The following is a 23,494-nucleotide window of genomic DNA, read 5'->3' as shown; positions in this document are numbered from 1 at the left end:
TCCTTCCCCGCTGTGTAGACAAGCTGGTGTGGCCTGCAGAGGTTGTGCCTTGGCCAGGGTCCCCAGGAGTGGTGGAGCTGGGGCTAGACCCCCGCCTTACAGTAAGGATGTGTATTCCGGGGTCTTCTGCTGGTTGGCTCCTGTTCTGGACCGGTGCTGAGTCTGTCCCTGCCCCACCTGCCTCCCAGTCACACTTGGGAGTAGCCACTGTTTCTGTGCCCCCCAAGTAGGCCCCGTCCTCTGAGGACAGCTTGGATTCCACACCCAGGGTGCTTCTTAGGCCGGCTGGCTTTGGCGAAGGGCGGCAGCACAGCTTGTAGGCACAAACTGCTGGCTGTGCCCCGCTGTGCACCGTGGGAGAGCCACTCATGCCAGGCCTGGGCTGCTGGGCTCGGGAGTCAGCTGGATCACCCGCAGCCTGGGTGCTGGAGTCTCACTGGCTGTGCCCTCCCACCATGACCATTTCTCCCCCTCCAAACCCCGCCGGGGGCCCAAGAGGGTGCTAAAGCCTGCCGCTCTTCTAGCCCAGACTGCTTGAATGTCTCTGCTTCGTGGGGGAGGGAGCCCTTCCCCCGTCACGTGTGGGTAAGCAGATGTCTTTGTGTCCCTCGCCAGCATGGGTGTGAGGGTCATGGATACATCTTGGGTGGCTCGAAGAGGCTCCTCAGCTGGTCGGAAAGCATCCTGTGCCCCACCCTCCATGCAGCCTCCTGCCCCGCCCGCTGAGCTGGCCACACCCCTGCCATCGCCCCTGCCGGAGCAGGTCCCAGACAGCCCTGCCGCTCCTGCTCCCGCGCCCGCGCTCTCTCCATCTGCCGCTAGCCTGCAGCCTGCAGCCGCCGAGCGCCCCAGGTAAGCTGGGCCTCGGCCCCGGGGGGCTGGCGCGCGTTGCAGGGATGTCCAGGCGTTTGCAGTCGCTTATGCCGCGCGGCCCTCGCCTCTAAGGATCCGTGTTTTGGCTTCCTGCATCCTGCTGGTACCCAAACAGCTGCGGCAGCATCCCTGATTGCCATGCAGAGCCCCAAGCAGCACTTTATTAAGGAGCATTACGGGGATGTAAGTTCCCACCATCCATGTCCCCTCTTCCTAGCCTCTATAAGTTCCCTGGGTCGAAATACGTTATACTTTAAGCATTTCTCCCCTTCTCTCCTCCGCCTTCACGTTTGCAGGCTGTTTTTGCTGCTAAAACGAGTGCCATCCCCTACCAGAAGAGCGGAGGTGGCAGCCTGGGGCAGGGGGAGGATGCCCTTGGCTTGCTTGCTGCGCCGTCCTTACAGGGAGAGACGCAGAGCAAGTGCGCTCCACGGCCCCTTCTGCGATCATTACCAGAACTTTCTCTGTCCAGAGGTAGTAAGGTAGTATGTCTGTCCTAGATCTCACATTCCAGCGAGCCAGCAGACACTTGACAGGTCACAGCAGACAGCATAAATGGCACAGGGAAGGACAGAAGGACACCATGCATGGTGAGGTACAGGCAGTTGCGCTTGAGAACTTCTTTGCAGAACAGTTTGTTTCTATCTGTTCTCAAACAGCCCTTGAGAGAACTTAAGTGCCAGGCGGCTACGCCTTCTTTTGGGGGAGACACGTATGTCCCCGTGGTCAGGAGGAATAGCCAAACCTCTAACTCAGTCTTTCCCAGAACACACACACTGACCCCCTACATGCGTTAACAGATCTTTTTCCTCCTCCTTCCTTTCTGTAATGAGTAGAACTGTGACCCATGAATATGACTAAGGAGAAAAGCAACAGCCACGAAGACTGTAGTGTGCCGGGTTGGGTACTGATGACTGCAGCTCAGGGAACATCTGCTGCGTGCTGAGAGTCTGGAGAAGCCAAGCCTCAGGGCAGTGGCCCAGATGGGCTGACTGGGCTGGAATGGACGTGTAGCCAGATGGGCTGAGACGATCCTCCACAGGGCACTCACCTCTTCTCCCATGTTTCCTGTCTTAGGAAACTCCGTTTCATAGAACAGTGTGTGCTGTATAACTGATCTTTTTATAAAAGGCCCGTTGAGGACGCCCCCCCCCCCTGCAGGCTCTGAAGGCCTTCCAGGGCTGTTAGGGGTGGGTGGCCCCACAGGGTCCCTTGTGTTGGAAGACGTTACCCACGCGTGCAGATTACTAAAAGGCTGGGCCGTGCCACTCTGCTGTCCCGGGCGCCTACTGTGTCTCTTTCCTTGGGTACTAATAGGCTCTGTTGTCCTGTTCTGGCTCTTCTTACCCCAGATGGATTCCTCTCGGGACACATAGGTCTTCCATTAGATTATCTGTTTCCTGCACATCCGCAAACCAGGTGGTGGTGCCCCCGACTGCTGGGTTTTGGACACAGCTTGTCCTCCCTGGAGGGTAGCAGGCCCTCCCTACTCTTCTGGCCCAGGCCCTGTCCTCAGAAAACTCACCTCAGTACCCTACTTCACTGAGTGACATGGACACTGGCCATCCTCCCCCCTCAAGCTCTGCCACGCGCCCTCCAGGCACTTAGTCGCATCGCCATGACTGACCTGTCTTAAATTCTGTGGGGGGTGGCAGAGGTGAGTAGAAGTGAAGGCAGGGGGTGCGGGGGTAGATGTTTATTCCTTCCCAGGTGCCTCGAGCTTGAGGAAGAAAGCGAGGCAAGTCTTTGTCCAGCTTGTGTGACGTGGCCCCGCCCCGCCCCGCCCAGATAGGGTCTCTCTGGAACTCATTCTGTCGGGCCTGGCTGTGGTTTGTGGTTTTTCATTAGCACAATAGTTTTGCTCTTCTGTTTTACTGGGGTAGAACGGTGTGCAAATCTCATCTTGCAAAGGAAAAAAAAGTGCTGTCATCAACACTGTGACCTTTCCTTCCACCTCCCTCCCTTCTTTCTTTTTATGTTTTATTTATTTGAGAGGGGGAGAGAATTGGTGCTCCAGGGCCTCTAGCCACTGCAAACAAATTCCAGACGTATGGTCCACCTTGTGCATCTGCCTTCTGTGGGTACCGGGAAATTGAACCTGGGTCCTTAGGCTTTGCAGGCAAGTCCCTAAACCACTAAGCCATCTCTCCAGTCCCTCCTTCTTCCTTCCTTTCTCACTCTCTTTCTTTCTGTTGGGAAAGTTACACTGGAGATCTTTCCCACATCCCTGGTGTCATTCCTTAGCAGATCACAGTGGCCGAGGGTGCCATCCTCCCGCTGGTATTTCCTTCATATTTACATCCAGAGTTTTCTAGATGATTGAAGAAATAGGCTATAGCTGGAAGGTTTGGGTAGCTATACCCCCCCCCCAAGCCACACCCTATAATGGCCTCAGAATCAGACAGAATACAGCTGGGTGATGATGCGCAGCAATACACTTCAGGACACCTGCCTGGATTCACTGGATGCTCTCTGGAGTATTTTGTTGAACAGAGGGAAGAAGCCCAGGGTGGCATGTGGAGCCATTAGCGATATCTCCTGTGGATGGCACGTGGGAGGCACCAGGGGTCTGTGATACTTTGTAGCCCTTGGCCCACGCAGCAGAGTTCAGTGAGGTGTCTCCTGACTGGAACTGGATCTTTGGGAGAGAGATGAAGAGCCTCGTGGAGGGTGAATCCTCTTTGGGAACTGGTGACCTTGGATGCACCGTTTTGTCAGTCTCAGGGACTCCAGAGGCCAGGGATCCTCCAGGTTTGAAAGAGTGGGGTTAGAACTGGCCCCATCAAACAGCACAGCCTGGATCTCTCTGCTGGGCCTGTCCCTGAGTGTAAGGATGGCTCCCAGAGTCCTCCTGTGCTTGGAGCTGTGGTAGAGGCTCCAAGCTAACAGTGGAAAAGCCATAGCCACAGGGTTAGCAGGGATGCAATCATCAGCCCTGCCGAGTCTAGGAAGTCCCCTTCTCTCTGGCATTGCGGTGATGGTGGAAGGACCAAGAACACTCAGGTGTTCCAGTACCAGAAAGTCCCACAATTCCCTGGTTGTTGACAGTATACAGTGGGTCCGCCTGCGTGCCCTTTCCTCGCTTGAAGGGAGAGGTGTGGTAAAGGACGCTGGCACTGAGTGCCAAGTGCCATAGAGCTGGGATTGGAACCCAGGCCATCAAGGCTCCAGGAAGAGAGGGTCTGAACCGAGATAGCTGTGCTGTGACAAGACTTGTATAGTTGTCCCCAGACACCTGGCGACCACAGTGAAGTGAACTGTGCTCAAGGCTCCCCTGTCTTCTGCTTGTGTTTCAGCACATCTAAAGGCAAGGAATTATCTCCAGGGTCTGGACAGAAAGGAAGTCCAGGCTCCGGCCAGGGGACAGCCTGCCCAGGGACGCAGCTGGGGCCACAGCCAGGTGCCAGCCCCAGCCAGCTACCTGCAGAGCAGAGTCCTCACACCCTCCGGAAAGGTAGGTCACATCCTATGGCCAGACTTAGGCGGGGATGGCTGTTGGGTTCCTGAAAGCTAATCCCTCTCATTTGCATGGATATTTGGAAACCTTGTTGCTTTGTGACATATTCATAGTCTGGGCATTTGGAGAAATTTGCCAACTACACGAAACATCAACTCGCCATCATTCCTCAGTTTGGTCCTGTGAAAAGTGTGTCCGTGAGAGGCAGCCATAGAACAATACTTTGATACAGCAAATGATTTTAGCAGCACAGAGAGCATCCAGGGTGGCATATGTCTTCCATGACTTGCCAGGTCTTACTTCCAGCATTTAAAAAGCTTACAATGGGCTGGAGGGATTGCTTAGTGGTCAAGGCACGTGCCTACAGGGCCAAAGGGCCAAGGTTCGATTCCCCAGACCCCAGGTAAGCCAGCTACACAAGGAGGCACATGCATATGGAATTCATTTGCAGCAGCTGAAGACCTTCCATTCTCTACCTGCCGCTTTTTCTCTCTCTCAATCTCTCACTCTCTACCAAATAAAAATAAATAAATAAATATTTTAAATGCTTCACAAGAGCTGGAGAGGTGGCTCAGTGGTTGAAGGTATTTGCTTGGCAAAGCCCGAATGTCAGGGTTCAGTTCCCCAGTTCCCACATAAAAGCCAGATGCACAAAGTGGCACATGTTCCTTTGCAGTGACAGGAGACATGCCCATTCTCATTCTTTTCCATTCTCTCTCAGCTTATAAGGAAATAAAAATCTTTTTAAAGAATAAAAAGCTTCCCGGGGACATGTACATCAGCGCCCAGCCTCTAGTGCCAACCCTGCCTGGCTGCCTCTCCCCATCTGTGCACAGGGGACGAAGAGGACGGAGTCTGGGTTGTTTCAGCTCCAGGCCTGACTTCCAGACTTTGAGACTAACATTTGGGATTCCTGAGAGTTGTAGCACTGACCTGTCGCCACTGGAACGCACAGTAAAGGCCCAGAGAGTCACTCCCCAGAGCCGCAGGCGTGCACTGCTGCAGCGCCTCATGAGCCGGGTGCCACTGAGCATGTGCAGCACGTCAGAACCTCCTGGGGTTGTTTCTGTCACTTATCCCTCAGCAAAGCCTCTCTCTCATCCAAAGTCATGTGTCATTTAAAAAATTTTTTTTAGGGCTGGAGAGATGGCTTAGCGGTTCAGCGCTTGCCTGTGAAGCCTAAGGACCCCGGTTCGAGGCTCAGTTCCCCAGGTCCCACGTTAGCCAGATGCACAAGGGGGCGCACGCGTCTGGAGTTCGTTTGCAGAGTCTGGAAGCCCTGGCGCGCCCATTCTCTCTCTCTCCCTCTCTCTGTCCTTCTCTCTGTGTCTGTCGCTCTCAAATAAATTAAAAAAAAATTTTATTTATTTGCAAGCAGACAGAGGAGAGAGAAAGACAGAGAGAATGGGTGCACCAGGACCTCCAGCCACTGCAAAGGAACTCCAGATGTATGAGCCATTTTGTGCATCTTGCTTTCCATGAATACCGGAGAACCGAACCCAAGCCATTAGGTTTTTCAGGCAAACACCTTCACCACGGAGCCATCTCTTCAGCCCTCATTTCGTTCTAAATGAACAACAGAAGCAGCTTAAGGGAGAAGGGACTTTTTAAATTGTTGATGTTTGAGGGCTTTCGGTTCATCATGGCAGGAAGGCCTGGGCCCTGGAGCAGGTCCATGCATGGCAGCAGGAGCTTAGTTACATCCTGGTGGATTAGGAAGGGTGGAAAAAGTCTTTAAAAGATCATGAGGGGGCTGGAAAGATGGTTTAGCAGCTAAGCACTTGCCTGTGAAGCCTAAGGACCCCAGTTCAAGGCTCCATTCCCCAGGACCCATGTTAGCCAAATACACAAGTGGGCGCACATGTCTGGAGTTTGTTTGTAGTGGCTGGATGCTCTGGCGTGCCCATTCTCTCTCTCTCTCTCTCTCTCTCTCTCTCCCTCTTTCTCTGTCTGTCACTCTCAAATAAATAAATAATAAACAAAAAAATTAAAACAAAATCACGAGGGCCGGAGAGATGGCTTAGTGCATAAGCCACTTGCCAACGGGCTAAGGACCTAGGTTCAATTCCCCAGAACCCACGTAATCCAGATGCATATGGTGGCTCATGCGTCTGGAGTTTGTTTGCAGCAGCTAGAGGCCCTGGTGTGCCCATTCTTGCTTCCTCTCAAATAAATTAATAAATATCCACTGTTAAAAAAAAAATAGATCATAGCCAGGCATGGTGGCGCACTTTTTAAATCCCAGCCCTGGGGAGATAGAGGTAGGAGTATCACCGTGGGTTCGAGGTCACCCTGAGACTCCATAGTGAATTCCAGGTCAGCCTGGGCTACAGTGAGAACCTACCTCAAAAAACAAAATAAAAAGTTTTTTAAATAAATAAATTTTAAAAGATAGATCATGACTCTATGGTGCTTTACACAATCCCAGTTAAGTATTACAAGGGTATGAAGAAAAATATTCTTTCCATTGTATAGAAGAGGCTTACTTGTTTTTAGAAGAGGGTTAAATGAATATCCCTCAGGGTATATAGCAGGTGAATTGCAGCATACAAACTTGATCCCAAGTAGGTACAGAATCTACACAGCATGGGCTGGAGAGATAGCTCAGTGGTTAAGGCACTTGCCTGCAGAGCCTAACTACCGGGTTCAATTCCCCAGTACCCATGTAAAGCCAGATGCATAGGGTGGCACAGGCATCTGGAGTTTGCAGCAGCTAGAAGGCCTGAAATTCCTCGTTTTCTCTCTCTGTCTTAACCCCCTCTCCCTTCCCCTCTCTCCTTGCAAACAAATAACTTAAAAAACAAATCTAGGGATCATGTCTTTTTATCATCCTCACTGGAAGCTGGACAAGCCTGGGAAACACACGAGGTATGAAGAGAGTGCCAGTGGTCAGAGAAGATGCCCCAATACCTCTGAGATCTGGGAAGACGCTTTCTTGGTACCCATAGCCAGCCCTCACTTAGGCATGACAGACTGGTGATCGTGTTCTTATGAGGGACTTCTGTCCACCAGCGGGGTCTCCTGAATGCCTGACTGTTGTCAGTACCAGTTCATTCTCAATTCAAGGCACTGGGCATCCTTCACAGCCTGGAATAAATCTAGAGGAAAATGAAAGCAACACAACAGAGGCTGGGACAGTAATGACCTTCAAAAGTAAAGTCAGGGGCTGGAGAGATGGCTTAGCAGTTAAGCACTTGCCTGTGAAGCGTAAGGACTCCAGTTCGCGGCTCAATTCCCCAGGACCCACGTTAGCCAAATGCACAAGGGGGCACATGCATTTGGAGTTTGTTTGCACTGTCTGGAAGCCCTGGCATGCCCATTCTCTCTCTCTCTCTCTCTCTCTGTCACTCTCAAATAAATCCATAAGAATGAACAAAAAAATTTAAAAAAAAGTCAAGTCAGCCTGGGGTGTAGCTCAGTGGTCGAGTATTTGCTTGGCATGAGTGAGGCCTTGGGTTCCATCCCTAGCACTGCATAAAAAGAAAACACAGGGCTGGAGGGATGGCTTAGCAGTTAAGGTGCTTGATTGCAAAGCCAAAGGACCCAGGTTCAATTTCCCCAGGACCCAGGTAAGCCAGATACAAGATGGCACATGTGTCTGGAGTTCATTTGTAGTGGCTGGATATCATGATGCACTTATTCTCTCTCTCTCTCTCATAAAAATAAATTTTTTTTTTAAAAAAGAAAAGAAAACACAGAAAATTTAATCAGTACATGCACAATACAGGGCACAATTCTTGAAAGTAAAAACAATTCATGCCATGGGTTGGGAAGTGGAGGAAGGACTGTAAAGTGATTAGCCAGTGCCCAAGCACAGCAGTGGGGGCGTAGTTATAATGTTCTGTTGCACACTAGGGTAACCATAGTTTGTTTCCAGCAATTAATTACACATTTCCTAATCAGTAGAGGAGAAGAGTTGGAAAGTTCCCAGCCCATAGAAGTGATAATATTTGAGGACATGGAAATGGTAATTACTATAATTTGATCATTATGCATTGTATTCGTGTTTTGAATTACAATACTGTATCCCATAAGAAAGTACAAATGCTATTTGCCAGTTGAAAAAAAAAATTACAAAAGTCTGAGCAACAAGCACACGCTTGAGGCAGGACCCTGAGCACATGGGTCAGGGATTTCTATAACCACAGCATTTGTTCATGTGCCACTGTGGAAGGCAGAGGCCACCTCATCATGTGCCCCTTCAGACCAAGGTCATTTCCTGCCCCAGGACACCCCAACCTCCCGTCAGTGCTCTGCAGTGACGCCTTGAACTGGACTTGTCCCTGGTACAGCCAGCCCCACTGACTCACCCCCAGAGTGTGGTTATGTCACCTTTCTCCCAGGACGTCACCTGCTGCCATTTGAAGGAGACTTGTCCTCATGACAGGAATCCATGGAGAGCTAAAGGAAATTGGAGCTGTACGTTTGCTGTTATTTATTGATTTTTGGTTTTTCAAGGTGGGGTCTCGCTCTGGCTCAGGCTGACCTGGAATTCACGATGTAGTCCCAGGCCGGCCTCGAACTCATAGCAGTCCTCTTACCTCTGCCTCCCGCGTGCTGGGATTAAAGGCGTGCGCCACCACGCCCGGCTACATTTGCTTTTAGAAGTTGTATCGGCTGTTCTCGACGGGACAGGAGGTAGTGGCCCCTTGAGCCATGAAGACGCGCTGTCGGGCCACCCCCATGGGCTGTGTTGTGTTTTCTCTTTCAGTTTCAAAGAAGCTGGCACCAATTCCTCCCAAGGTCCCCTTCGTGCAGCCAGGGGCTGTGACTGACCAGTCCGCCGGCCAGCCATCTCCGGTCAGCCTGTCTCCCACCCCACCGAGCACCCCGTCGCCCTATGGACTGAGTTACCCGCCAGGGTACTCCTTGGCCTCAGGCCAGCTGTCCCCTGCTGCAGCCCCTCCCCTGGCCTCTCCTTCCGTCTTTACGAGCACTTTAGCCAAATCCCGGCCCACCCCTAAGCCCCGCCAGCGGCCCACCCTGCCGCCGCCTCAGCCTCCCACGGTCAGCCTCTCGGCTTCCAGTCCGCAGGCGACGGAGCACCCTATGCTGGACGGCATGTCTCCGGGGGAAAGCATGTCTACAGGTAACCAGGCCCCGGGCGTCGGCAGCACTCCTGTGACGCTTAGGCTGAAGGGGTGGCACCTGTAGCAGCCTGTGCTGCTGCCCCAGCCTCCTGCCAGGTTTGTTTTTTCAGTGAGAAGCAGCTCTGGGGAAATTGCCCCCCAAGGACAGTCATGGGATTTCTTCTAGTCTGATCCCGCAAACCCAGGGCTCTGTCTCCATAGCTGTAGCAGGTGGAGTGCTCCGGGGCGGGGCTTGGTTATGATTACAGTTGCCAGCAAAGCACAGGTGAGGTGGTGGCTGCTAAGGACGGAGCCCAGCAGCTGAGCAGTACCAGCCTGCGTGGAGGAGAAGGCTGAGAACCAACGAGATTGTTCCCTGCTAGCGAAATAGTCCTTGCTAGAAAAGTGTACTTGCGAGCCGGGCACAAAAAGTGGCACGTGTACCGCATTTATTTGCTGTGACCAGAGACTCTGGCACACATGCACGCACATACACACACTCATGCATGCACTCTCTCACAAACACAAACAAAATATTTAAGCTGGGCGTGGTGGTGCATGTTTTTAATCCCAGCACCCGGGAGGCAGAGGTAGGAGGATCGCTGTGAGTTCAAGGCCAGCCTGAGACTACATAGTGAATTCCAGGTCAGCCTGGGCTAGAGTGAGACCCTACCTTGAAGAAACAAAAATTCATAAATTTTAAAAGTTACTTACACATACATATTGAAAGAGGGATCACTTTCAGAAAATGCACATGTCCCCTTCTCCCTGCCTCAGTTCCTCCACCAGCTAGTTCGGCTAACCCACAACTACTTGACTGAGTTTTGCTGTAAATTTCAAAACAAGAATGGGCTGTTTTCCTTCTCCCAGAAAAAGTTTATAAGCATGAAAGCCAGGCATGGTGGCACATGCCTTTAATCTAGGAGGATCACCATGAGTTGGAGGCCACCCTGAGACTACAGAGTAAATTCCAGGTCAGCCTGGGCTAGAGAGAGAATCTACCTCAAAAATAAAAATAAATAAAATAAAGTTTATAAGCATGAATTCATACACACCACATTTTGTAAGACCATTCATTGTGGAAGAAATAAGGGACATGTTTGAAATGTTTCCCCAGACATTGTGACCAAATACAATTATAAAAGTAGGTAGGGGCAGATTTGTGGTGGCTGCTAATGTCATGTGAGTATTTTCCTTATTCAGGGACCCAGGTAGTGTTGGGTTGCATGTTCCAATAGTGGTCAATCCATTTCCCCACAGGACAGAACCTGAGCACCACTGTCGAGTGCTGTTCCTGGTAGCAGAAGGCGAGGCAGCTTGAGATGCAGTGAATAGCACTGCACACTCACAAGTGATTGTACACCCACAAGTGTGTGCACACGCCCCTCAAGTGTACACACCACACAAGTGCACTATGCACACCCCACAAGTGCACACACACAGCCCAAGTGCACGCATCCCCGAGTGCATGCACCACACAAGGGCACACACCCCCACATGCCCACAAGTACATGCACCACATTTACATAGACATGTCACATACTTCATATATACATGTTATATGCCCACTTGTGCACATAGTACACACACACTATGCCATACATGCATTCCCTGTATGTGTACAACATTCTGCACACACCCCCATGTGCATATACCACGTTTTCATGCGTACACCAATTGTCATACATACAACACATGCACACATATTTGTGTACTTAGATATATATGTAGTATTATTTGATATGTATTCGATATATAGATATATATGTATATATATTTTTGCCACACACGCATTCCTCAGATGTAGAGCAAGCATGCACACATATCACACATCACATACACATCACATGGCTGCACGTGCACACAGCACACAAACATATCTTGCCACATACATAAACCACATACATGTACACATATCACCCATATACACACTACATATACACAAAAACCTACATACACACATGTACACATTGCACATGCACATACACCACACATGACACACACAGATATATCATATACCCACACATACAACATACAAACAACATACCACAATGCTGAGGTATAATTCAGTGATAGACCATATGTTCTACTTGGTTCAATCCCCAACACACACATGCCTACATCTATAGTACACCACACTCACACAAGTATCACCTACCTCGGGTGCAGGGGTGTCTTAAAGAGACACTGCCTTCTCCCCACCACGTCCTCCCAGCCCAGAGGAGATGACAGTCACAGTCTATGGAGTCACGCTCCTGTCCACCGGTGAAAATGCTGGTCAGACTTGCAAGTGTGTGTGATGGGTCAGGAGATTTCAACATTATGACATTATGGGGAAGAGCCATCTGGTGACTTGGCCACTGAGTGCAGAACAAGATTAGTGTTGAGCACTCCACTGATACCACACCCTGCAGCTCATTCAAAACGTAAGGCAACTGCCCCCTAAGGAACGGCAGTGAGCCGCCTTGCCCTGGAAGTGCTCTAGGACGATGGGGGTTTCCCAGGTGAGCCCTGATGGAGGGGACAGACCCGCTGCCCTCACTGGCCCTGGAAGCCAGTATTGCAATTGGGTGGTGGGTGGGGGAAGGGGCTGCTCCTTCAGCACTGCAGGGCTGACAACTTTTTGAGCCACCCCAGGCAGCGACACCAGGCATGGTCCATCCCACGAGGCATAGCATGCCATTCAGGGAAGCAGAAAGGAGCAGCGTGGCAAGTTTAGGGCCACCAGGAGGCAATGGAAGGCAAGAAGAGAGTGCCCTGAGACTCACCAGGCATGGAAATTCACTTCCTGTGGCCTAGTCTGAGAGGCTGCTAACTTCAGACTGTGACATCCTGGCCCTGTGTCCCTGTTTTGTTCTCATGTCCTTTGGGCAGCAGACCGTTGTTTGTCCTGTCTGTACAGGTCTCTTGACAGCGTAGACTCTAGTCAGTGTGGCCCACCTGGGACTGTGGCTGTGGGCAGCGTTTTTTGTCACATTGGTCTTCCGTGTGTGTTCTCTCTCCGAATTCTACCATTATGTTCTTGCAGCTGTGTGACATGAGTGACGCAGTGTTGGATACGTGTGAGGGGAATTTTCAGGGTAAGCTGGACCCAGCTCACCCCACTCCACTCCCCCAGCTGCCTGGCCAGCCTCTACCTGCCATCCCCCTCCTCTCTGCATGTCACTCAGAGCCACCAAAGCATGCCTGCTTCATGCCTTCCTGTCTTAGCGAGGGCCACCTAACCCAAGAACCTGTGGCTTTCCGAGGCCCCTGGCTTGTCTTTTCTTTCTTCTTGTTGGAGGCTGTCAGAGAAACCCTACAATGGGGCCTCGCTCCCCTTCTGACTCCTCTCCCCATCCCTACTTGTACTCCTCTCCCCTGGTTGAGAGTGCACAGATCACCTGTGCTTCATACGTAACTGCTGGAAGCCGTTGTGCCCAGTGCCTGGCAATCGATCATCCCGTGTACCCCTTTGCCTGGGAAAGTAGCCCCACGAAGACTCACCAGGCGCAGCTCGGCACAGGGCCTCCATCTTGGTCTGTGACTGAGTCCACACAGGCTCTCAGAGCTCCACTGACAGCAGAAATTCTACCCTGGGACAAAAGAAGATAAACATCTTCTCTGTCCAACCCAGTAGAACATTTTTGGAGCATTTGTATTTCTACCAGTATCTACTTGGTTTCCTTCTGTAAAGAATAGCTGCCCAAACCTGAAACTGAGGTAAGAATATAAGAAAACCCTGAAGGAATGAGGTGAGGCTAAAGTGAGCCAGCAGCCCCCTCCCACTTTGAGTCATGGTTCTGCATGCAAGCAGGGGGCTGGCTCGGTAGGGCAGCCCCAGGCAGCCCGCACCACCCGTGCAGAAAGGGGACACAGCTTCCAGGTTTCCTGGGAGACATTAAGAGCTTCCTTTCTGCTGCAAAGGAAGCAATTGGCACTGGTTGGACTGAGCCTCGGAGCCCCAGGCAACCAGTTACAGACCAGCTGGAATGGCCTCCTGAGGACTAGCGGAGGGAGGGAGCTTTGTCCAAGAGCTTGTGTGTCTGCAAGATGTCTTTCAGAGCAGTGTCCAAGCATATGTCTGTACACGTGGTATGGTGGTATTCCACAGTCTCAACATCTGTTTTACAGCAGTCAAAAAAAAAAAAAAAAAGGCCAAAACCAACCCTAGCATGCTGAGTGTGGCCCAGGGCTGCTCCTCTGCCATCTGGAATTCAGTGTCCAGGTTAGGTTGACAAGCTGGGTGCAGGAAGGAAGAAAAGGAGAGAGTGAAACCCTACCTCAAAAAACCAAAAAATAAAAAACAGGGGGACATGGCGAAAAGAAAAGGGTCCAGGGGCCTCAGGATGAGTCTTCCAGGGTCTGCCGGGCGGATGGTGTCTGCAGCTTCAGGGCCACTTTCAGTCGGGTGTGTTGGTATGTTAAGCTAAACCTGTTTCTCTGAAGAGCTTTGCTCAAGCCGGGCGAGGTGGCACACGCCTTTAATCCTAACACTTGGGAGGCTACCCTGAGACTACATTGTGAGTTCTGGGTCAGCCTTTGCTAGAGTGAGACCCTACCTCAAAAAAATCAACAAACAAAAGAACTTTGCCAATGTGTAGATGCTGAGCCCTGTCATTTCTGGTACACACATCCTTGCCCCTGGTAGGATGAATGTGTTAGTGTACCTCATAAAGATGCAATCTAGGGGGTTCTTGTACGTTATTCCTCTTCCTACTGGCATCCTGAGGAAGATTCCATTCTGTATCTGTGAGCTGCCAACCAAGGCAGCTGTTTCTGAGCACAGACTTAAAGCCCCTCTGTTTATTCTATACTCACACCCTGCCCTGCACACTGAGGGACTGATGACATTCTGAGATAGACTCCCAAAGACATCACTGAGGCCTGCCCTAGCACACCCGCTTCTCAGGACCCCGTGCGGGGGCTGGGCTGTCTGGGACTGGGGCAGAGCCTTCAAAGCAGAAACGGCAGACCCAGCCACATCCTGCTCATGCTGCGCCCAGCCTCTGATGAACTAGCCCTAGAACATTCAGGCTACCCTGCTTCTAATGCTGTCTGCCTCCAATTGGCTGCTGTGGGCAAGCCCTTTCACTTCCTTCTCTCTCTGCCACCTTGCAGATCTTGTCCACTTCGATGTTCCCTCCATCCACATAGAGCTGGGGTCCACGCTCCGCCTGAACCCCATGGAGCATGCACGGCGGCATTCGGTGACTGACAAGAGGGACTCAGAGGAGGAGTCTGAGAGCACAGCCCTCTAACCTGCCCTGACACCTGTATATACATTCATGGGCCCCCGAGACTCACCGCCAGGAGCAGTGTCCCCAGGCCTGCCCAGGATTCTCCATTGGCCCTTTGCTGCGAGGTGGAGTGGGGCAGAGGAGAGCCTTCTCCCATCTGTGTGGCGAATGTTGGTGCAGATTTCATTTGTTCCTTTCGGGTGGTGACTTAAGCCTTTTGTTTGACCTTTGCCTTTTGACTTTGTGCCTATTTTGACCCATTTTTAGTCTCTACGCCAAACAGTATTCGCCTTTGCATCCAAGGACCTTTAGAATGTCCTTGGCAAGGTGAGGGTGCAGGAGAGGGTCGAGATACCTGGCGACACCTGAGTGCTGCTGCCTTGCCTGGGACAGTGACCTCAGGTAGTAGAGTCAGCTTCAGGGCCAGAGGGGAAGCAGGGCGGCAGACGGGCGCCATTAACAGCTAGGCTAGATCTGGAACTGCCTAATCCCAGAGGGTGGGCCAGCCAAGATGACCATGTAGGCTACCCACAATTCCAGCTCCAAAGTAAATGGCTTAACACCTCCATTTCTGGTAGTTTGGCTCTCCCCATGTGACAAAAGTCTCCCTTTGCTCTTTATTTGATATCCCTGATGACTGGAGATGTTTATAGGGTTCTGGGTACCTCTCCATGTCCCCTAAATACACTAGTTAAGAGTAATTTTGCCCATACAGGTACCCAGTTCAGGAGGCATATGGGGGCCTGGAGCCCCTCTTCTTCTGGAGGTCACAGCTGACCAGCAATAATTCTGTTCCCCAAAACAGGTAGAGGAAGTGACCCTGGCCCCTGCGGCCTGCTCTGCTCTGCTCACCAGCATCCCTCAGTCATCCTCACCAAGCCCATGCAGCCCTGGGGAGGGTGTGCAGAGAGGTGCGGGAGCCAGTTTGCACTTGGGGATTGAGTGGAACAGATCTGGGCCATGCATGCAAAGTCAAAAGTTTTATCCTTTTAAAATAGATATAACTATACATGATATAATATTTGTATATATTAAATCTATATTTGTTTAATTTGAGCCATTCAATCTAAACCAGTGTACAGGTGTACAATGAAGAAAAAAACCTAAATGCTTAGTTATTTTTCCCAACACTGTAAAGTCACCCTTCTGAGTGGGGTTTTGCAGACTTTTGATGTTACAGCTTTGCTCGGTTCCTGTGCAAGGGCAGTTCAATCCCCAATTTGTAATAGAGCCTGGGGGTTGAAGGTTATCTTTAAATACATGTACAAATTGTTGTCAAAAGTTATGTTATTAAACTAGATTTATTATCCCTGAGCATGGCACAAGTTTTTACTTTTTTTTAAAAATCCTTTATTTATGAGATAATTAGCATGCCAGAGTCTTAGGCACTAAAATCTAACTCCAGACACGTGTGCATCTCGTGCACATGCTTCCCTTTGTGCGTCTGGCTTGCGTGGGTTCTGGGGAGTCGAACCTGGTTCCTTAGGCTTCACAAGCAGGCACTTTAACTGCTAATCCATCCCTCCAGCCCCATGTTCTTGCTTTAATAATAAAGCTGTCAGCAGTTCTGTCCCAAGCTGCCTCGACAGCAAGTCTGACGGCTGTCGTCAGGAAAGGCCAAGTCCTTACTGTGACACTCATACTCTGGGTAGAATGTACCAATACTAGATTCAACTTCAAACATCTACAAGTTGCCATCACAGACCTGTAACACCAACCTCATGGGACAATCCTCTACACTTTCAGTAATGTTTACCTAGTGCATGAAAACTTGCATCTGGTATCTGCACTGGCTAGGGTGGTCCAATTCTCCATAAATGGGTGAAACAATTGTGATTGGCTAGTGCAGCTGGGCATCTGTCAGGACTTTAACAGTGATAGGTGGTGCTGCCGTTGGGGCATCATGGGCAGTGAGTAACCCGCACGCAGAACTTCGGGTGCCCAAGCAGCACTGCCGTGAAACAAGAGGACTCGGATTCCAACTCAGCTTTATTGCATCTGATTCTTTGGAAACACTATTCTTGGAGTCCGGCACACTTACACCCAACATCACTTTCCCTTGGCTTGACTCTGGCATGCAGAGGGAACCACTGCTTAATTTCTATGACTTCATTAAAGAGCGACTTGTGCTGGAACCAGCTTAACTGCTGTCTTCCACAGATGAGCATTATTCTGCTGCTGTGCCAAGGCACCTGGCATGCAGGGCAGATGGCACCAGCCCAAGCCACAGCAGAACTTGACACTCTAATCACGGGCTGCCTCATGGTGGACCATGTGCTCTAGTTCCCACCAGGATGAGAGCAGATCTGAGTGCCGCAAAAGGCAGGTCACAGCCTTCAGTCTGGAGCTCTTTAAGACGCTCACTGGGCTCTGACCTTCTTGCTCTGTGGGCTCCTTGGCCCCTCTGTGTGGGCTCGTTTCTGCTGGGGCTCCTTGTCCTCTGAGCTGCTAGCCTGCTGAGACAGGAGAGCAGCTCGTACCAGGCGCAGCTCCCGCTTTTCTCTGCGCTCCTCCATTTCCTCAATGTCACCCGCAAACAGGGCCTTCAGGGGGAATATCAGCTTAGGTACTGTTGGGAAGTCTTCAAAGCACACCTAGAAAGCCAGACAGGAGGGGGACACATTGAGTGGGGCAGGGTGCACACAGCAGGAGTCATCTTTTCTTACACACCCTGGAACTGAGGAGAAGGCTACTGGAGGGAGGAGGGGCAAGCCTGCTGAAGAAGGGTTGACTCCCTGCTAAAGGCAGGAGGCTGGAGGAGCCTCAGGAAAGGAAAGGCATGCAGCCTAGGCTCCTAACAACCAGATCTGGCTCATGTTTCTCCTCTTCACAGGAAAAGCATGGGAATAGCCAGGCCTGAAGAGATTCAGGAATCTCCAGGGAGACAAAGACAGGAAGACCCTGTAGGCATGGATCTTGCACATCAGTCTGCTGCTGGTTATAGCTGGTTAATGGAAAAACTTTTTCTTCTGGATGGCCCCAGGCCAGAAAGGAGGCGAGGGCCATTTCCTTGCCCATGTGCCATACAGACCTTCATGTGGTCAAAGGCGATGCCAACTTTCTCATTGAAGTCAGGGCTGAAGAGGGGGATCTTGGCATAGCGCTGGCTGAAGTGGTTCAGCATGATAAACTTCGCGTTCATCCGCATTCCCACGTCAATGGCTTGGGAAGTGGTGCTGCAGGTGGAGAAAAGCAAGAGGCGCTGAGCCTCAGGGCAGTAGTCGACAGCCCCTGGTCGCCTGTGGCTCACGGCACTGAAGAAGGGCGGGTGGGGATCCTCAACTGCCTCCTGAGGACCTAAGCCTGCTCATACTTCCTGGGGGAGGCTTGCAGTCTGTGCCAGCTCAGCCTGTCAGGGCAGGCACTGGGGAAACTGCAGGGTACTTGGGGGTAAGGGCAGAGTAAACACTTCAGCCTGTCTGCAGTACATGACCAGAAGGTGTGAACCTGAAGGAGCAGGGCTATGGGGCTCAAGCAGCTCTCCTTGTGCTGCCCTCCTCGGGGCCTGCCGCTGCACCCCAGGACTCTGCTTAAAATAGCCTACATTCAGCCACGATCCCTACTTCCCTGGCATTTCCATCAAGTGACACAGTTTAACTCCAGCTGACTTCCTTCAAAAGACTCCATACCTCACTTGAGAACTCTGCCTAAGGTATCTGCAAAACCAGGCAGAGGTCCATGAGAGCCAACATGGGGTCAGGAAGCCAGCCAGTGCCATATGACTAGGAGCACTGTCTTTGTCCAAAGTGGGCATGAGGCTGCTCCACTTTCACTTGTCAAGAGGGACTGTGTGACGAGGACTAGGGGGCACAGTTACCTGTGTGTCTTTTCCACCGCTTCTTCTTCCAAGCCATCCTCCAGAGTGGCTTCATGTATGAGGAGGGTGGCATCTTTCCCTGGACAGACAGATGGGCATCAAGGCAGTCCTCTGCATGAGTGCTCACAGCCCTGGCAACCATAGTGTTTGTATCCCAATACAAACACTTGGCTTTTTTGGCCTAGTAATTTGTCTGTGCATTAGCAGACAGCTGGGCAGGAACCAGTAGGCTCCCTCGGTCCACCCACATACCCATCTGCATGCACTGCATCCCATGCACCTCCATGGCACTGGAGTAAGGCTCACTTCTTCCTTCACTCACCCATCTGGACCAGAGCCTCACAGGGCATAGTGTCCCCCGAGTAGACCACCTTCCAGCCAGATGGGTGCACCAGCGCACAGGCAAAAGCATGCTTGCAGTGCCTGACCAGGCAGGTCTGAAACTGAAGAAGCAGGGATGGAGGACTCGAGCTCCACTGCCCCCCCCCCCCGCCCTCCGTAAGACCTATGGCTGCGCCCCTCACCTCTTCCAAGCCACATGTCTCCAGCAGGGAACTGATCAGCCTTTCAACTGTGGGACTGGAGACCTCAGCCCCTTTCTTAAGGCATTTAGCAGGAATCACACTGTGAGAAAACAAAATATTTTTAGAACTACAGTGAGCTTGTACAAATAATCATTCAACACCTAGCATCAAAATCCAGCCAGGATTTGGGCTGGAGAGTCTCCAATCATTCTAATACAGAAATATGACTTAAGTCAGTCACTAAGAAAGGGAAATGGATCAAATACAGAATTAAGCCACACACCCACCCTGCCCACTTCACTGTAAGAAACCTGGGCCCAGACAGTATAGGCAACAAGCAATAGGTAGCTTCAAGCAGACGAGCTCCTTTCCCATATTTCCATGTGTGGTGGGCTGAGCCAATTCCCAATCACCCACCTCTGGGAGTGGGCCATCTCAGCACTAGACCATTTAGGTACCTGACCCCAAAACTGTCTCCTTAGCAGATACCGGTCAAGTCTAGGAAGTAGTACAGTACTGCAGTGAGAACTAAGAAATACTACAAGGAGGCTGGGCATGGTACGCACACCTTTAATCCCAGTACTCAGGGAGGCAGAGGTGGAAGGATCATGGTGAGTTTGAGGCCAACCTAAGACTACATAGTGAATTCCTGGTCAGCCTGGGCTAGAGCAAGCCCTACTTCGAAAAATAAAAATAAAAAATAATGACCTCACAGTGCCTAACACTACCTACACAAGACCATCATTACAGGAGGAAAAGATCATGACATCAAAATAAGAGACTGATTAAAAGGGAGGGATATGATGGAGAGTGGAGTTTCAAAGGGGAAAGTGGGGGAGGGAGGAAATTACCATGGGATACTGTTTACAATCATGGAAGTCATTAATTAAAAAAAAATAAAAGTAAATGAAAAATAAAAGGCTGGAGTGGTGGCTTAGCAGTTAAGGTGCTTGACTGCAAAGCCAAAGGACCCAGTTTTGATACCCCAGGACCCACATAACTCAGATGCACAAGGTCATGGTGCATGTCTGGAGTTTGTTGGCGTGTCCATTCTATATCTGCCCCCCTTTCTCAAATAAATGAGTGAAAACCTACCTTAAAAAAAAAAAAAAAAAAAAAAAGCAAAGGAAAAGGGAAGGGAAAAGAAAGAAAGAAATGCCACTAGGAGAAATGGGCGAGGCTGTAGGTCATCATCGCCCGTCCTGTGGTCAACTGCAACTACCTGCAAGGAGGCGGCAGTGGACTCTGACAGCCTGGGATGCGCTGATGCTCACCTGACATGGTACAGAATTGGCTGGCACTGGTTGTGGTACTGCTGCAGCCAGGCTCTGAGCTGGGTGGGGGCCACAACCAGCAAAGGTTGGAATGGCTTTCCCAAAGAAGCCTGAAACAAAATCCCAGTGCAGTCAACAGATGACAGCATACGTCTGACGAGGCAGATGTGGCTGAGGATGTGTAAGCAGTCCAACTATCAGCCAAGGGCTGTACTTACCAGCGCGCGCTCCCTCTGCAGCAGGATGTTCAGCAAGCCCTGGAAAGGAGAGCAGAAAGGAGGAAGCTAGTGACAGGCCAGGAGCTCCGTCATCTCTCCAGGTCGGCGCTCGTCGGCGCTCTGAAGTCCTTACCTCCCAGAGGTTTCCAGCTCACTGCTGATCCCCAGCCCTTCCCACACAGCGGTTGGGGTGGTATATGCTGACCCATTACTTTTTGCAATGTTATAAGAGAAAGTAACATGGCCTGTGTTAGAAAGAGGGTAATGGTCTAAGACCCAGAAAGCCCTAGGAGATGGGACTGGGCCTTAACAGCCGCATCCACAGTTGGCCAATTTCTGCTGGGCAGGCTGGCTAAGGCAAGAGTTAAGAAAAGTCAGGTAACGTCAACTACTGCTGCTACTGCTTGGCAAGGCAAACAGGAGACATTTTCATTGAGCCTGGGGTTTTACAAAGGTGTTTTCCCAACGAGACTGGCTATCGAAAGCCCTGAGCAAGTTGGGCAACAAGGACAACAGCCAAAGTGCAGGCTGAGGTCTGCCCTGTGCTCACCGTATGGTGGTCAGCGTGCAGGTGGGACACGAACACAGCAGAAAGGGTGCTCAGGACTCGGTCCACCTCATCTCCATAATGCCGGCACAGCTGCCCAAACGTGCCTTCACCACAGTCCAGCAGCAGAGACCTGTCTGGGCTACAGAAGACAGCAAGACACTCAGCAACAGCAGAAACGGCAGCAGCTGTGGGAATTACTACTTCTTCCGAAGCTACCGCTACCTTTGACAAGCGCACAAAAAAGCCAATTAAGTTAACAATAGAGATTATTTTAGACAAGCCATCCTCTCTATATGAAGTCACCCACAGAGCCCAGAAGCCCTGTAAGGATGCAGGCTATACAATGCTCAGCCTCAAAGAACACATGGCATGTCCAAGGCCTGGGTCGGTCAATGCGCAGCCACACAGCACACCTCAGCTTCCTCCCCAGAGGGATCTGCCCCTGCTGAGAGTGCCAGAGTTCAGCTGTGTTCTCTAAGTGGTCCTCAGGCTGTGAGAATGTTCTCTGGGAAGGTGCGACTCCAGGTTCCAGTGGGAGCTGTCGGCTGGGCAGTCTCGTTCAGGTGCAGAGCTCTCCTCGTGGGGAGAGAATAGGGTACTATTCTCCAATGCATGTTTAGAGGTCAAGGGCAACATCTTCCTTCTCTGGGAGAAGCCATGAGGACTGGGCGGGTCATACCCGTTCACAGTTCAATTCGAAGGAAAGGGCCCTCATGGACAGAGCTGGTGCTCCTGCCTCACACTTTGCTTCATAGGGTCAAGGAGCCAGGCTTAGAGTCTGGGGACCACAAGCCCTAGGAGAGACCACTTGACTGCATAACTGCCTGTGGAAAGCATGTCCTACAAGTGCAAACTCAGACCTCAGGTTCACCATCACTGCTCTGCACATGTGCTGCGTTACTGGGCTGTGTCATACACCATGAGCGCCTCCAACGTCAGTGGAGACGAAAGCCGACCTGGGACCGCACCCACACAACCTGCTGAGGAGCAGAGCACAGTGCTGAGTCGCCATGCACATTTCACAACGCCTCTAACACAGTCTGCAGAAAATGACCCCAAGCAGACCCAGGAATCAAGTACAAAACCTTGTCAAGGGGAACCCAGTAAGGGGACTGAATATAAAGCAAATGGACAAAACCCCAAAGCTCTTAAACACGTCAGCAACAAGGGGGTAGGACTATACAAGGAACAAATTAAGACACCAGTCTGGAGCTCAGACCCGCAACCTACAAGCTGCGGAGGTGGAACAAGGAACGGTTCTGAGCATGGGACTCCCAGCCAGTCACATCAGCATCCCTTCCTCCCTCCCTGCTCTTTTCCTTAGAAGTCCTAATGGGATGGGTTTGAGCGGTTCCTAGAGGTAAAAGGTAACTATTGAGGCTGCAAGATGCTGTGAGCCCAGTACTCAGAAGGCAAGCACAAGTTCAAGGACAGCTCAGTCTCTACATGGCAAGACCCTGTCTCAAAAAAAAAAAAAAAAAAAACAGCAAGACCTAATACTCTGGTCTGTGACATTGGCCAAGATGGCAGAATGGGTTTCTGCCACTGTTTTCAAATCAACCTAGAACAAGACTTTTGTTTAAAAAGCAAGCTCTCTGGTGGATGGACGCTTCTGGAACAAGGATAATCAATACCTTATGTTGACAAGAGTGGAGCTGACATTGCGGATCTTCATTGGAATAGCAGACCCGGTGCCAAGGAAGATGATTTCTGGATACTGGCTCCTTTCCTCTGGAAAGTACACGGAGAGTGAGCCAGCATTCCACCTGCGCTGGACAAGCAACAGAGTCCAGGAGCTGCACTGACTGCCCTTACCATGTGAGGCCCACTGATTGCTGGGAGAAAGGAATATAGGAGGAGCAAAACAACTTCTCAGTCTTTTCCTCTCCTCACTGACCTCAGGGGTATGGCCTACCTTGCCTCCAGATCACACACCTCAGGGATATGGACCATCCCCACTGTGCTCGACAGGAACACCATGCCAGGTCTCCACTGAGGAAGGGCAGGGCACAGCCAATCCAGAAAGACCAAGGGATTCTGAAGCCCTGTCCCTTTCTTTCCTTAGGCCTCACCCAGCTTGGCTAGTCAGCCTGCAGCATACATGCAAGCAGGCCATGAACTAAACAGGTTTTCTTTTTTTTTTTTTTTTTCTGCCAAGATAGGATTTCACTCTAGCCCAGGTTGACCCAGAATTCACTATGTACTCTCAGGGTGGCCATGAACTCATGGCGATCCTCCCACCTCTGCCTCCCAAGTGCTGGGATTAAAGGCGTGTACCACCATGCCTGGCCTAAACAGGTCTTAAGACATGAAATCTTAAGCAGGAAGTGAAGCAACTCCTGGAAATTATGTTTTTCGACTTGAGAAGAGATGAAGGTTTGGCTACCTTGGGGGCCTACCTTGTTGCTGCTCTTCAGAGACAAAAGGGTGGTAGGTGGTTAAAGACCATCCGTTTGCAATAAAACCCAATCCTCCCTCTATTCCAGCATTCCC

At 51.0% G+C, this 23,494-nt stretch overlaps 2 protein-coding genes across 6 annotated transcripts in view; one reads left to right on the top strand and one right to left on the bottom strand.

Annotated features, from left to right (window-relative positions):
* Window positions 1-15,932, top strand: part of Arhgap44 (Rho GTPase activating protein 44) — an 80,664-nt gene extending 64,732 nt beyond the window's left edge. For 2 of the 4 annotated variants that reach the window (XM_045130647.1, XM_045130646.1), the window contains 4 exons: window positions 616-852; window positions 4,170-4,327; window positions 9,042-9,419; window positions 14,500-15,932. In XM_045130647.1, coding sequence (XP_044986582.1) covers window positions 616-852; window positions 4,170-4,327; window positions 9,042-9,419; window positions 14,500-14,639 — 913 coding nt within the window. In that variant the 3' untranslated portion in view covers window positions 14,640-15,932. Of the gene's footprint in view, window positions 1-615; window positions 853-4,169; window positions 4,328-9,041; window positions 9,420-12,427; window positions 12,480-14,499 lie in introns of all 4 variants that reach the window. The other 2 variants (XM_045130648.1, XM_045130649.1) reach the window with 2 other exon arrangements.
* Window positions 15,933-16,589: 657 nt separating this feature from the next.
* Window positions 16,590-23,494, bottom strand: part of Elac2 (elaC ribonuclease Z 2) — a 30,098-nt gene continuing 23,193 nt past the window's right edge. For both annotated transcript variants that reach the window (XM_004663112.2, XM_045130645.1), the window contains 9 exons: window positions 22,636-22,732; window positions 21,002-21,140; window positions 20,452-20,490; window positions 20,234-20,343; window positions 18,960-19,059; window positions 18,758-18,878; window positions 18,436-18,514; window positions 17,650-17,794; window positions 16,590-17,212 (listed from right to left, as the gene is read on the bottom strand). In XM_004663112.2, the coding sequence (XP_004663169.2) occupies window positions 16,979-17,212; window positions 17,650-17,794; window positions 18,436-18,514; window positions 18,758-18,878; window positions 18,960-19,059; window positions 20,234-20,343; window positions 20,452-20,490; window positions 21,002-21,140; window positions 22,636-22,732 (1,064 nt within the window). In that variant the 3' untranslated portion in view covers window positions 16,590-16,978. The remainder of the gene's footprint in view (window positions 17,213-17,649; window positions 17,795-18,435; window positions 18,515-18,757; window positions 18,879-18,959; window positions 19,060-20,233; window positions 20,344-20,451; window positions 20,491-21,001; window positions 21,141-22,635; window positions 22,733-23,494) is intronic.

This window comes from Jaculus jaculus, chromosome 12, assembly GCF_020740685.1.
Source record: "Jaculus jaculus isolate mJacJac1 chromosome 12, mJacJac1.mat.Y.cur, whole genome shotgun sequence".
Lineage (NCBI taxonomy): Eukaryota > Metazoa > Chordata > Mammalia > Rodentia > Dipodidae > Jaculus > Jaculus jaculus.
The sequence above is the reverse complement of the archived record's forward strand: the minus strand, read 5'-3'. Positions and strand labels throughout refer to the sequence as shown.